This window comes from Rhynchophorus ferrugineus, unplaced genomic scaffold (assembly GCF_030347505.1).
Source record: "Rhynchophorus ferrugineus isolate W39M unplaced genomic scaffold, kcgeb_rfMv2 rfM7, whole genome shotgun sequence".
NCBI classification, from domain to species: domain Eukaryota; kingdom Metazoa; phylum Arthropoda; class Insecta; order Coleoptera; family Curculionidae; genus Rhynchophorus; species Rhynchophorus ferrugineus.
This window is the reverse complement of record NW_027472586.1, coordinates 35,991,193-36,004,893: the sequence shown is the minus strand read 5'-3', so window position 1 is coordinate 36,004,893 and position 13,701 is coordinate 35,991,193. Positions and strand designations below refer to the sequence as shown.

Sequence of the window (13,701 nt, the reverse complement as noted above, 5' to 3'; positions counted from 1 at the left end):
AAGTTCCTTCAAGCCAGATTCCCCGCTGTTCCTGGCGTCGTCTAGTCGAATTCATCGTGCTTTGCTGAACTAGCTTTATGACGGTACAAAACACTCATACAACTAGATCACCAAAGAACAATAAGATCCGACCTGCGGCGAGACGGGGGAGAAAGAGAGGACACGGCGACTTCGGGGGGGAAATGAGTGCGGAACACGGAAGCTGCTGCTGATGGTAGTTCCACCGCTGGAGGCGAGTGTTCGATCTAGTCACGGACGATGAAAAAGGGACGCGCAACGGTAGATTGAACACAGGCCGGCAGCGATAGAGGGCGCGGGTACCGGCTGACGTACGTGGTACCACGTTCGGTGTACAAATGGACCGGTCCGAAGCGATCTCGGGCGGGAAACAACAGCATGGCATTCCGATGAAAGTGCGCGCGCCGCTCCAGGTAGTCCGACTTCGAGGAAGAAGTTGCGGTAGGTCTACGTCGGTTGTACAGTGCCGTCAAGAGATTTTTAACGGTTTCTGAAACTTTTCCCTGCCTTCCCACGTTGCCAGCCCGACCGCTCCGCGAAGAACACAGAGAAAAAACTCGTTATCGAGTCGAAAAAAAGTGGAATCTACGCTTACCGTTACGATAACTCTAACGATTTAATAAAATGCACAGTTTAACTAATTCAAAACCCACCGAACGGCCGTCACTCCGCGACACGAACACTCGAAACCGCCGAATAATGAATTTAATAAGTCAATCTGAACGCCGATTATTATATAACCTTGTTTTATAATTACATATAAATGGTTGCATATACAAATATCTAAATTAGTAAACTACGTCAGTAAAGTAATAAACTATAACCAAAATACCGCTCTAGTATTCGCAATAGTCATGCAAAACTTAATATATTATTACTAACTATTCCTGTATGTGTCGTATAACTGGTTACATAAATTAAATATACTGCAAAAACAAGATAAAACTATTCATTCATTGGGCGATTGGAATTTAAACAATTACGGCATCGTATTATAGGTTGCATATATGCATAAATAAGATGTCAGAATATTCAAAACTTTTATCGTTTTTTCTTAAGTCATTGTTATTAGCCACATATTAGCAATATTAACAACTTAAATAATTAAGGCTAACACGTGTTTCTATGTACTATAGAAAAAATATTATAATAAAATTAAAATAATAAAATATTATGAATAAATATTGGATGAACGAAAAAGTAATTCAGGGTAATGTGTTACTTGATTAAGTTAACAGACAAACTTAAAAGGCGATTCAACGTCACTCAAAACGACGACCCAAAATTAAAAATGCATTTAAGAAGATACAATACTGTCAGTTTTTGGTTTTCTAGGTATAAAATTGGTGCTGAAATCACGGTTTCATTGTCACGTTTTAGTTATCTTGAATTTGTCTCGTTGTTATTATTTCCTTTTTAATTTTATATGGTTGTAGACTAGTGTTGGAGAAAAGTAATTTCGGTTTTGCGTAACAGATAGCATCAGTGAATCCATACTATACGTGTTTGAAGGATAACAGTCCAGAGAGGATTCCATTAGTTCTTGCATTAAAATCCTTCCTTGACAGTGTAAATGAAATTTTTAAACGTATTGATACCTTCAATTTATATATAAAACTACCTTAATGATGTAAAGCTAGCACCTAAAAAGACTTATATATAAGGACATATAAGGGTGCTATTGAGTTTAAATATATAAATATTTTCGCGTAATTTAAGCGAGTAAATATAAAAATGAAGTAAAACCAACTAAATATAACCTCTTAAACTATGGAAGGAATAAGTTCAAACAGACAATATTGTTATATGCTTAATTTCTTGTGAAAATAAATGGCAAAAGCATTGGTTAATTTTGAAACGAATACAGTGCATCTGTTGAGATTCTTGCACGCTGGACAATAAACAAATTGTGATTATTTATCTAGGTTGTGTTCGTTCAAGCACCCTTATTCCAAGATTTTAGGTTTGAAGTGTTGTACTTGCGATGAATCTGGATTCAGCAGAAATTACAGTTCTGTCTCCATATTTTCGAAATTGTCCAAATCGTGAGTGACTACAAATTTTAAAATGACTAACTCTATAACAAGAAACCCTTCTAACAAATATTTGTAGAAATAATTACAAGGTTCTTAAGACTAATAAGGTAATCTCCACAGCAAGAATACTACAACACTTTTTCGTTGTTGCTTCCGATAAGAAATATAGGAATTTCAGCGAATAACATTCGCCATTCGTGAGTTTATGAAGATGAGAAGAGTCTAATTCTTGAAAGCCTGGCATACGACCACCGGTTTTTGTCAATAGGTATATTCAGTGACAGCTCCCAAAAAAAGAAGCTCAAAAAGTTTTGTAATGTCACTAAATACTAAAATATTTTCTATTACTTGCAAAAAAGCAAATCCCACTTAGCATTCGCGAATTCTTGTTGTAATAAATGATATAAAAGACTGTAAATATAAGTGCGAGCCACGGAAGTAACATGGACCAGTGGAATCCTACCATCTATAAACTAACGACTCACGCTATCGCTATCGCTATTATTTATCTGGGCCACACGAAAGTGCTCTGCGAGTTCCTTCAAATAGCAGGTCAATTGAAAAGTCCTCGACCTGACACATAGATGGCGCTACTAGAATTAAATCCAAATGTTTTTTAGTCATAAATAACCCTCAAAAAATGCGTGTATAAATTTGACAGCTGTCGTATCATTAGTTTGGAAATTATAGCATTTTGATTGAAGCAACTTTTGTTATTGTGAAGAAAATGGATAAAAAGGAATTTCACGTGTTGATAAAATATTGCTTTTTGAAGGGAAAAAATACAGTTGAAGAAAAAACTTGGCTTGATGCCGAGTTTCCTGACACTACCCCAGGAATATCAACCATCAAGGAATGGTATGCTAAGTTTTACCTGGAAAACATCAATATGTTGACTTCGATATCATCGACACATCGATGTTATAAGAACAAAATATCGAAACGTCAATAATTCTGAATTGAATTGAAGTTTGAGAGATTTTACGACCAATAAACATACTTACTATAACTACGTGAAGCTTGTGATGAAACACATGTAACCTGTAATAAAGTTATACCACTTACCAGATTAGTTACCATAAAGGTGACGGACTTACAACCAAAACAGACAACCGGAAAGAATTTAAAAAGTTACGAAATTAGATAAATTAAGGAACGATTGCTACGAACAGAAAATATTAATATCCTTGCTGTCACCACCCTATTGGATCCTCGTTTCAAAAACATATATTTCCAAGATACATTAGGCTGGATCCAGAGACATAAGGAGTATCAAGGAATTTATTTCAGATATTGAGATCAATTGACGGAGAATTCTACAACACAAATAAAGAAGACCAAGCTGTAGCTATATGGAAAGATCATAATTAAACTTACTAACTACAAGAATAACATTTGGTCTGGCCAGCGTGATACGAATATGCCTATGGAAGGTGCTAGAACCCACCTACCCTAATTTAAAGAAAATAACTCTTGCTTGGTTCCTGCAATAAACTTGAATCTGTCAAATGTGTCTACTTTTATACCTGCGGCCCTCTGGTGATTCTGATATATATATAAAAATGGTTACAAGGTCACCCATATAGGATTTCATTTTAAGTATAATTTTTTGATGCATGTATGATTAACGCTGCTTGCTCATTCTATATGCTAATGTAAACGCAATTTTTATAATATAAACATATCACGTAACCAGACAGCACATCGGTTTTTTTAAATATTCATTATATTCATTTGTTAATCGCGATGTAGAACAAGTAATGTATGTGTATCCCGAAAACGCTAGATTTAAAAAAAGGGGTATTGAATATTTGACTATCATCATCATTGGAACGTACTCCATATCGCATGCTAGTTATAGCTATATATTGCTGGTTCAATCTGCTGGACAAAGCGATGAAGTAGTGTACTGGGTCCATTACTATATCTTCTGTACAGAGCCGATCTGCCTACAACAAAAATAATCACTGTGGTAGCATACGCAGACGACACGGAAGTCTTAACCTCTCCATGAAGATCCAGCCATAGCATCAATGAACCTACAAACACATCTAAATCAAATACAAATGTGGGCGAATAGATGGCGTATAAAAGCCAATGAAGCAAAATCCAGTCATAAAATTTTTACGCTCTATAGAAGAACATGTCCAGCCAAACAACATGTTTGATACTGACTATCAATAAGCGTCAAATCCCGCAAGCAGAGAATGCAAAATATCTTGGTATGCGAAACAACTTGGACTTGGATTGTACCAAATATAATAGCTTATCGGGCGCTAATCCAAGTTATCATTAGATAACAAGATATTATTGGTATAAATCTATAGTCAAGCTTATTCGGTCAACTGGAATCCATTACTTATCGGTATTCAGCTAAATTGTGTGTATATAGTAGAATATAAAATACGTGTAGTAGAGAGGTTAAATAAGTTTTTTGTTTATTTATATTTAGTTATTCTAGCGATTATTATGTACATATTTTGTTTTAAAACGTTTTTTGTGTGTTACAAATCTAAATTTGATTATTTTTTACGATCCTAATTAATATCGGTACAATTTTTTTGTTGAAAATACTTTATTTTTCCCTTTTTAGTGTTAGATACTTACTCACTAAATTACAAAGTTATTTTATTAAGTATTACAATGGAGAGCCCAAGTAAAAGTTCTGCCCGTATGATGAAAAATAGGAATAAAAGAACAATAATTGAAAATAAGGAACTTTTCAGGCCCTAGGGTCATAGGTGCTACCTAGGTGACTTAATATATATTTCAACCAAACTATAACAAAAAATTTTTCTGTCGGGAATCGAACCTGCGATCTCCGCATGAGATCTTAACGCTCTAACCATTACCATTCATCATTAACCATAGAAACAGCTGCCTAAAATGTTTCCACTTCTCATATGACATGGTTAGTGCCTAAAGAGCACTGCATGGCTTTTACACTGAATTACTTCCGATTTTTCGTCGCGTCAGTTCAGCAATAACATTATACCGAAATATCTGATTATTTTAAATAAAAATATGTGAAAACTTTGAAACGCGCCTTTGAAATTTGAGGTTTCCTCTCGATTTCCCCCTTTATCCTCATCAGATCCTAACTTGGTTTCAATGGGACCTCGGAAGAGCACTCTTTCGAATAAAAAAAGAATTTTGAAAATCGGTCCATAATTGACGGGAAAATTGGCGAACATATATTTAAAAAAATATACAGCCGAACATAGAATCTCCTACTAATTTGAAGTCGGTTAATAATGTAAACATCACGTCATCAGACTGCACGTCGATGTTTTAGAATATTCATTGTCAGTCGCGATGTAGAACGAGTCCGTATGTGTATCTCGATAGTCCTGGATTTAAGACAAAAATTGTTGAAGATATTGAAAGAAAACCATCATCACCATTCAAACGCACCCCATACCGCACGCTAGCTATAGCGAACGCGCACAAAAAAAAATAGGACAACCAACGTATACTATCGGCAAAGTGTTCTATTAGTTATTTTTAGATTTTTTTCGAGAGTGGCATCGGGAAAATCTGCTTTTCCCACTGACCAATAAACTCACGGCTCGCGAATCAAATCACCGCCTCAGTCAGTACACTGGCAGGACGCGATCTCGTCAGTTGAGCAACGCGTTTGGATTGATTCCAAATCAGACGCCATCTGGTCCACATTTTCCACGACCGAATTGTTTTTCGCTGTCGTTCGACAAAGTTGTCTCCCTCGTTCAGCCCTTAATACAGTAAGTACAGGAAATTATCGACGGATACCGGGAAATATTGCGATTTTCCGCGAAATCCTGTTGTTTATTTTAAGTATCTGACCTAACGAACGATAGTTTCGCTATTTTTAACTCTCTACGATCCGTCGCGTCCTCATCAAGCAGAGCGGCGAAGCGCGCGTCACTAATCGATCCGATCGATCAATTCCAGGCGTCATGTTGTCTCCCGGCGAAATCGAGGACCCCCAGATCACCAGCGAGCAGTTGCTGTCGCTGAAATCCGACCTGAAGATCATCAACATGCTGGAGGAGCTGTCGAACAAGCACTGTCCCGCTCAGTTCAAGGGCATCGAGGAGGGCGGGAAGGTGTCCAAGTGCAACGAGACGGCGATGAGGCTGCGGGAAGAGGGGGCGAAGATGCTGCGCCAGAAGAAGTTCCTGAAGGCGCTGCTCAGCTTCACTGAGAGCATCGCTAACGCGGAGGACGGCAGCGAGATGCTGGGGCTGGCCTACGGGGGTCGGTCCCAGGTCTTGTTCGAGCGAGGGTACTACAGGGAGTGTTTGGAGGTTGGTAGTATGTCCAGTGTTGTTTGCTATTAACCATCAAGATAACTTCCTGACCACAAAACACTAACGAATAGTTTTCAAAATCATTTTCATATTTTTTCGGCTTTTTACGTAAGAAACGATCTCAAACCATGAGTGTATAAATTTGACAGCTGACGGATCATTACTTTGTAAATTATAGCATTTTGGGTGAAGCAACTTTTGTTATTGTGAAAAAAATAGATAAAAAGGAATTTCGAGTGTTGATAAAATATTGGTTTTTTAAGGGAAAAAAATACAGTTGAAGCAAAAACTTGGCTTGATGCCGAGTTTCCGGACACTGCCCCAGGAATATCAGCCATCAAGGATTGGTATGTTAAGTTTAGACGTGGTGAAAGGAGCACCGAAGACGGTGAACGCAGTGGACGCCCAAAAGAGGTTGTTACCGACTAATGCATTAAAAAATCCACAAAATGATTTTGAATTACCGTAAATAGAAATTTAATGAAATAGCAGACACTTTAAAGATATCAATTGAACGTGTACATCATATCATTTACGAATATTAGGGTATGAGAAAGCTCTGTGCAAAGTGGGTGCCGCGCAAACTCCCTTTTGACCAAAAACAACGACGGGTTGATGATTCGGAGTAGTGTCTTTAAGATGATCAAGCGTAATAAACCCGAGGTTTTGCGTCGAAATGTGAGAATGAATGAAACATGGCTTCATCATTTCACTCCGAAGTCCAATTGACAGTCATCCGAGTGGACTGCGCACGATGAACCCGCTCCAAAGCGTGGGAAAATGCAACAGTCGGCTGCCAAGGTTATGACGTCTGTATTTTGGGATGCGCATGGAATAATTTTCATTGACTACCTTGAAAAAGGAAAGACTATCAACAGCGACTATTACATAGCGTTATTGTACCGTTTGAAGGACGAAATCGCCGAAAAACGGCCGCATTTGAAGAAAAAGATAGTGCTGCTTCACCATGACAATGCACCATGTCACAAGTCAGTGAAAACGGTGGCAAAAATCCATGAATTGGGCTTGGAATTGCTTCCTCATTCACCGTATTCTCTAGATCTGGCCCCAGCGACTATTTCCTGTTCGCTCAGAAAGCTGGTCCTCTCATTCACGTCACTGGCCAGATTACTGCGAATAAATATAACGGCATCCTCAATGATAAAGTTAGAATTACATATTAGCCAGACCTAAACATAATTGTAATGTTATAACGAATTTTAGAGTAGACAGTAAGGAATAGATTTCCATCTTCCACATAACTGAAGCAATTACAAGATATTTTGGCTTAATATTTTTTATTAATCTCCTAGAACATCAAAAATCTGCCCATGGGCAATAAGTATTATTATATGATTTCAGTTATATAATAAAACTATTCTGACAGGTAGAGGATTACTTCAGAAAGTGATATTCTACTTCTAAGTGATGAGTACAACTTATTACCTAAATCTTATTCTAGATACTATTATAACTTATTTTAAAGTCTGTCCTAACTTATTCTAAAAACTATTCTAGCTTATTCTAGAGATTATTAAATTTCACTCTATGTGTCTATTAATCAGTTCGTATTGTAGTTTGCGTTTGAGCCTATGCACTTCACTGTCATCGCGTACATTTAACTCTTTGGCTAGTGTGAGTCTTTCAGATTACTTCGAACTAAAACTCCGAATCATTCTCGTTATGGGTTCTATGGGGATATCGCGATGAATCAGTTTATTGAACACGTAATATTGGGCATCGACGATGACTCGCAATACTCCATTCAGGAACCTTTGGAGGATATCTATGTTAAATTTGCTAGTAATACCCCACAGTTTAATACCATAGGTCCAAAGGGGCATAAGTAATGACTTATACAACAAAGTCTTGTTATCTAAGGATAATTTAGATTCACGCCCTATCAGCCAATACATTTGATTTAGTTTAAGCTCAAGCTGTTTTCTTTTTGTCACTATATGTGTATTCCATGTCAAGCATCGATCGAAATGCATTCCCAGATATTTAACGTTGTCTGCTTGCGGAAGTTCATGATTATTCAATTTTACTGAGGGACATGGGCTTCTAGAAAGGGTGAATGTCACAAGGGTAGATTTGGTACTATAATGAGACAGCATTCCGTTGGAAACTACCCCGAAACCCCACGCATCTATTGAACGAAGAATTGTAACTATTTTAAAAGCAAATGATAACTTCACACCTTATTAATAAATAAATATTGTGTATACGTCAGTTGTTCATATTATTTGTCCACCCCCTGTATTAAAATGTTTATTCATATTTCAATATTTTAATTCCTATATTAAAATTACCTTTTCCAACTAATTTTGTGCTAGCAATATATAGTATACTTACTTAATACATTTATAAGCTCATTTAAAACTCACTATATGTTCTTCATTTACTCCATATTCGCAAATTTTAACAACAATATATAACAAATTAACCAGTAATTAAAAACATAATCATAGAATTAGCAAACAAACTAGCAACAAAATTGCAAACATAACTACATGTAGATAATAAAAATATACATGTGTCAATGTATAGTCTATTCAAATTTTTTTTTTGTACATATGCCATCAAGATATTTAATGTATTGCCTGCTGCAATTTGTAAATTCGTTTTAGAATCAGACAATATTTTCCTTCTCATTATATTTTAATTAAAAAGAGACACAATGCTGTCTGATTAGTTCGAATTCTTAAACGAATGAGCCTGTCAAAGCCGTCCGGTTGTCAGACGTTTGCAAAATTCTTGAAAGCAATAGTGATAAGTGGTTATTACTCTAACATACAACATTATTATGGCTGTATAATTAAATGTATTTTTTAGATATACTATAATGTTGAAATAAATTATATTTGATAACATTTTTGTTCAATTATTGTATTTAGATTAGAATTTGAGGTCTTCTTTGCTTCCATAAGATTCGAACATTAACAAGACGCTTGGTTTATCGTTAACTAGCTGAAAATGTGGATTACTTTTTCATACAGTCATTTAATTGACTAATTAATTGTTGATTACTGGCATTCCCGCCCTGAAAAAATAAATAAGCTATTTATCTATGAATTACCGGTTGAAAATAGTTCTCAATTAGAATCTTAAAATAGATATTGTGCAATTTCGAGTGCGTATATTTAAATGTTATGCTACGAGGTATGTCAGCAACTCATAACTCGGCCAATGTTTAACCTTCGCGATGATGTTCGTTTCATCAAATTAGTCATTACCGTAAAATATTGGTTTATCACAAATTCGATTTACAATAGATGGCGTAACTTATGTTATATCTGTAGTTAATGTATTGTTATATAATAATGAGACATATATAACACACATGGGCTAAAACGTTCCGGGCCTAACACATAAATGGCACTAGTTTTATTGCTTTCGCTGCTTTTTAAGTTATTACTAACCTTCAAAAGAAAGTTGTTAAAATTTAATGATATTCTACGCCTAAATTTGTGAGTTATTGTGCTAAGACTGACATTAGTTATGTTATTTTCAAAAACAATATTGTGTTTTAATTTTATACTGCCTCTTGAGGGGAAAAAATAACGTTCAAACGAAGCTATGGCTTGAAAAGTATTAAAAGAACTCCGATCCATCAGAAACAACAATAAAACGTTGGTTTGCTGACCCTGAACGGGCTCGTAGAGACACCGATGGTGCAGAACGCACTGCACCAAATGAGATGGTAACACCAGAAAACATCAAAAGAACGCAGCGTTTGCTTACGTGTTAATTATTCTGAGTAGTGTTTAGCCATTTTTAAACGTAACAAACCGGAATGATTTCGTCGATTTGTGACAATGGTTGTAACATGGATCCATCGCTGCACTCTGGAATCAAAACAATCGTCATCTGACTGGACAGCAACTGGTGAACCTCGTCCAAAACACCCGAAAGCACAACAATCAGCTGGAAAGGTTACGGTTTCGGTATTTTAGGATGCGCGTGGTGTAATATTCATCAGACCATCTTGAGAAGGGAAATATCATCAATAGTGAATACTATATAGCGTTATTGGAGCGTATGAACGCCGAAATTGTAAAGAAACGACCGCATATGACAAAGAAAAACATATTGTTTCATCTAAACAACGCCTCGTGTCACAAGTCAATCAAAACAATGGCAAAACTACATGAATTGAACTTCGAACTGCTCCCACATCCACCATATTGGCCAAATTCGGCTCCTAGTGACAGCTGGCCACAAAAAATTACTCACCTGTAAGAAATTTCGCTCGAATGAAGAGATTACCGCTGAAACTGACGCCTGTTTTGGGGCAAAATATAAATCGTTCTACAAAAGTGCGATTGAAATATTAGAACGGCGCCGGCGTAATAATTATGTGGTTCTTGATGGAGATTACATTGATGAATAAAGCCAATTTTGAACCTAAAAAAATCGGGTTTTCTTTCTTACGTCCAGAACTTTTCAGCTGATTATTAGAAGGGTATCTCCTATGTATAAGATCATAAATATAGTCAAAAATATTTTACTATAAAATTGTAAAATAGATAGACTTTTTTTAAAATTTGAAGCTAATTGTGAAATATTAATAAATATTGTGTTTTATTCAAAGTATTGTTAATCGATAGTTCCTACTTAGAACTACCCTCTCGAAAGAAAGATGTATCTTTTGAAGCTATACAAGAATTGATTTATAAGTGAAGCGCTGCGCAGATAAATCACGACCCATATGTCGGAACAAGCAGTAATCAGAAGCGGCAAGTTCTAAAGAATACAGTGGACAGGGTAGCACATCCCATTTTAATGTTTCCAAGTATGTTTTCATCGGTTTCCAGGTTAACATTTTTGTGTTTTTGCTCGTGTTCTGGTCGTTCCAAACGTATTCCGTGTGTGTTTTTGGTCGTGTTCCAAACGTATCAATTTTAGTCGACAGCGGTCCTCATTGATGAAATTGATATTGGTTTGGTTGATCGGAACGGTCTTTGTCTTCGGTATCCAAATCACCACATATTGAAATCGATGAAGCATGATTGCCATAAGCATCACACTCCAACAACAAAAGAAACACTACTTGAAACCTTTGCTGACGATACAAATATTATGGCAAACGACATGTCTCTGCCTAGGGCAATAGACAAAGTACAAGTGGCAGTCAACAAAATCTACAAATCGACGAAAGATTGGAAAATTCAATTTAATAGCTCCAAATCTTTCTACGTAAATTTTGCATTTCGGCGAAATAAGAAAAACTTAATTATATCACTCAATGGATGCCCGATTCCTCAAGCAGAATCAGCTAAATACCTTGGAATCCATCTTAACGGTAGATTAAATTGGAAACATCACGTTAGACAAAAAGCAAAACACATTAGAACCAAAATGAAACAACTGTACTGATTAGTCGGAAGATACTCTCAACTTGATCTAAAATCAAAGAGGTTGATTTATAAGACAGTTATAAAGCCAATTTGGACCTATGCGGTGCAAATATGGGGTTGCACTAAAAATTCAAACCTAGTTTTCATACAACGTTGTCAAAACAAGGTTCTTCGATTACTTACGAATGCCTATCGCTACGTAACCCACGAAGAACTGCACGATGACCTGGAAATCAAATGGATTTGCGAAGTTACTGAAGATTTCGCCTTGAAACACGAACGAGGATTACTAAATCATACTAACGTGGAAGCAATACAACTGCGGGACAGCGCGCAGGATGTCAGGAGATTGAAGCGAACTAAACCATACGAACTTATAAAGAGTGTATACCTTTAGTGTAAACTACAGATATAAGTTATCATAATTTTATAATTGAGGAATACATATTGATGTATTTATCTAGCACTCATCTTGCTTGTGAATTAATCCAAATACCAATGAAAAGTAGTAATAAATTAATGTATAATAAAGATTGTACTAATACACCATCTGTTGTAAATCCTTTAAAATTAATATATAGGCCAATGGAGTTTGTTTAATTTCAGGACATAGAAAGAGCTCTGCACAACAACTATCCCCAGGAGATGGCCGGTAAGCTGCTAGAACGTCAATCCCAAGCAGAACAAAACGTCCAAAGTCAGAACAAGCCCAAATATTACGAGGACATTCCCAAGATCACGAAACCGAATCCTAAGATCGCTTGCGCATCCGACGCTGTCGAAATAGCTTCGGATTCTAATCAGGGACGCCATATCGTCGCGACACGTAGTATAGAAGCCGGGGAGGTCATAGCTGTGGAGCGTCCGTACGTCGTTGCGGTAGGTCCAGGTCCCTCACAGAAATACCTGCACTGCCACGAGTGTTTGGAGCTGTGCTACAATTTGTTCCCTTGTCCGAAATGCCGTACAGCTCTCTATTGTAGCTCGGAGTGTCAACAGAAAGCCTCCAAGTACCATTACAACGAGTGCGATCTCTGCCAGTTCGATTTCGTCGAGCAACTCAGCTTGAAAGCGATCCTGCGCGGGTTAAAGGAGAGCGTCACTAACGGAGACGCGCCCGTGGATAGTACCGTGTACCGTTCCGACCGCTACGAGGAGATCCAACAACTGACGACCAACAAAGAGAAACGTAGCGTGCGGGACTTCTTCGAGGCGGCCAACGACGCCTGCATTTACACCTACTTCCTGAAGAAGTACTCGGACTTCTTCGACGCGACGGGAGTCAGCGAGGAGCGGCTCAAAGAGCTCCTCTTCCACCATTACCTCAACACCAGCTGTAATCGCATATCCGTGGAGAAGACGAAGAAGTCATCGTTGAATACCGAGTTTCACGTAGTGGGCGACGGTCTGTACGCCTTCGCCGGGTTGCTGAATCACGATTGCTACGCCAACGTGACCGTTAGTTTCTACGGGTCGACTTTGGTCTTACAGGCGGCTAGGTACATCGGCAAAGGGGAGTCGTGCACTTTAACTTACAGGTAAGCATATTTTCCATAATTTTTCCCTTCTTTCTTGCCAATTTTCGCATGTCCTAATCAATTTTCGATGTTATACAGGAACTACAACTTCGCGGAGTTCCCGAAGGTGGTGCGCACCCACCAACTCTGGCAAAACTTCCACTTCAACTGTAAATGCGAGGCTTGCACGAACAACTGGCCCATATTCGACTGTTTGATCAGCGGACCCATCGAGAAATACCAGAAGTTCGTCGAGCAGGTCCAGAAGGAGCTGGAGGACCCGGACCTGAATCAGAAGGAGCTTCTGAGCACGGTGGCCAAACGAGCGAAGGAATCGCTGAAAGGTGAACCCAGCAAAGTCGAGGTTAACGTTAGAAGAATATTCTGTGACCTGCTTAAGATGCCCGGAAATAAAATCCTGGAATTTTTCTTGTGTTTTATTATGTTACCTATCTTTTTCTGATTTTACAGGGTGTAT

The 13,701-nt window shown here is 37.6% G+C and overlaps 1 protein-coding gene across 1 annotated transcript; it reads left to right on the top strand.

Annotated features, from left to right (window-relative positions):
• The first annotated feature begins 5,352 nt into the window (after positions 1-5,352).
• Positions 5,353-13,701, top strand: LOC143200310 (protein-lysine N-methyltransferase SMYD4). The gene is made up of 4 exons (XM_076410767.1): positions 5,353-5,797; positions 5,988-6,343; positions 12,313-13,244; positions 13,323-13,701. The coding sequence occupies exons 2-4, from the start codon at positions 5,993-5,995 to the stop codon at positions 13,684-13,686; spliced, it is 1,647 nt and encodes a 548-aa protein (XP_076266882.1). The 5' UTR covers positions 5,353-5,797; positions 5,988-5,992; the 3' UTR covers positions 13,687-13,701.

Excerpts from the sequence above, each read along its gene's own strand:
- LOC143200310 (XM_076410767.1), top strand. The coding sequence starts at position 5,993 with ATGTTGTCTCCCGGCGAAATCGAGGACCCCCAGATCACCAGCGAGCAG. Across the intron at positions 6,344-12,312 it reads ACTACAGGGAGTGTTTGGAG|GACATAGAAAGAGCTCTGCA; the intron begins GTTGGTAGTATG and ends GTTTAATTTCAG. Across the intron at positions 13,245-13,322 it reads TCGTGCACTTTAACTTACAG|GAACTACAACTTCGCGGAGT; the intron begins GTAAGCATATTT and ends GATGTTATACAG.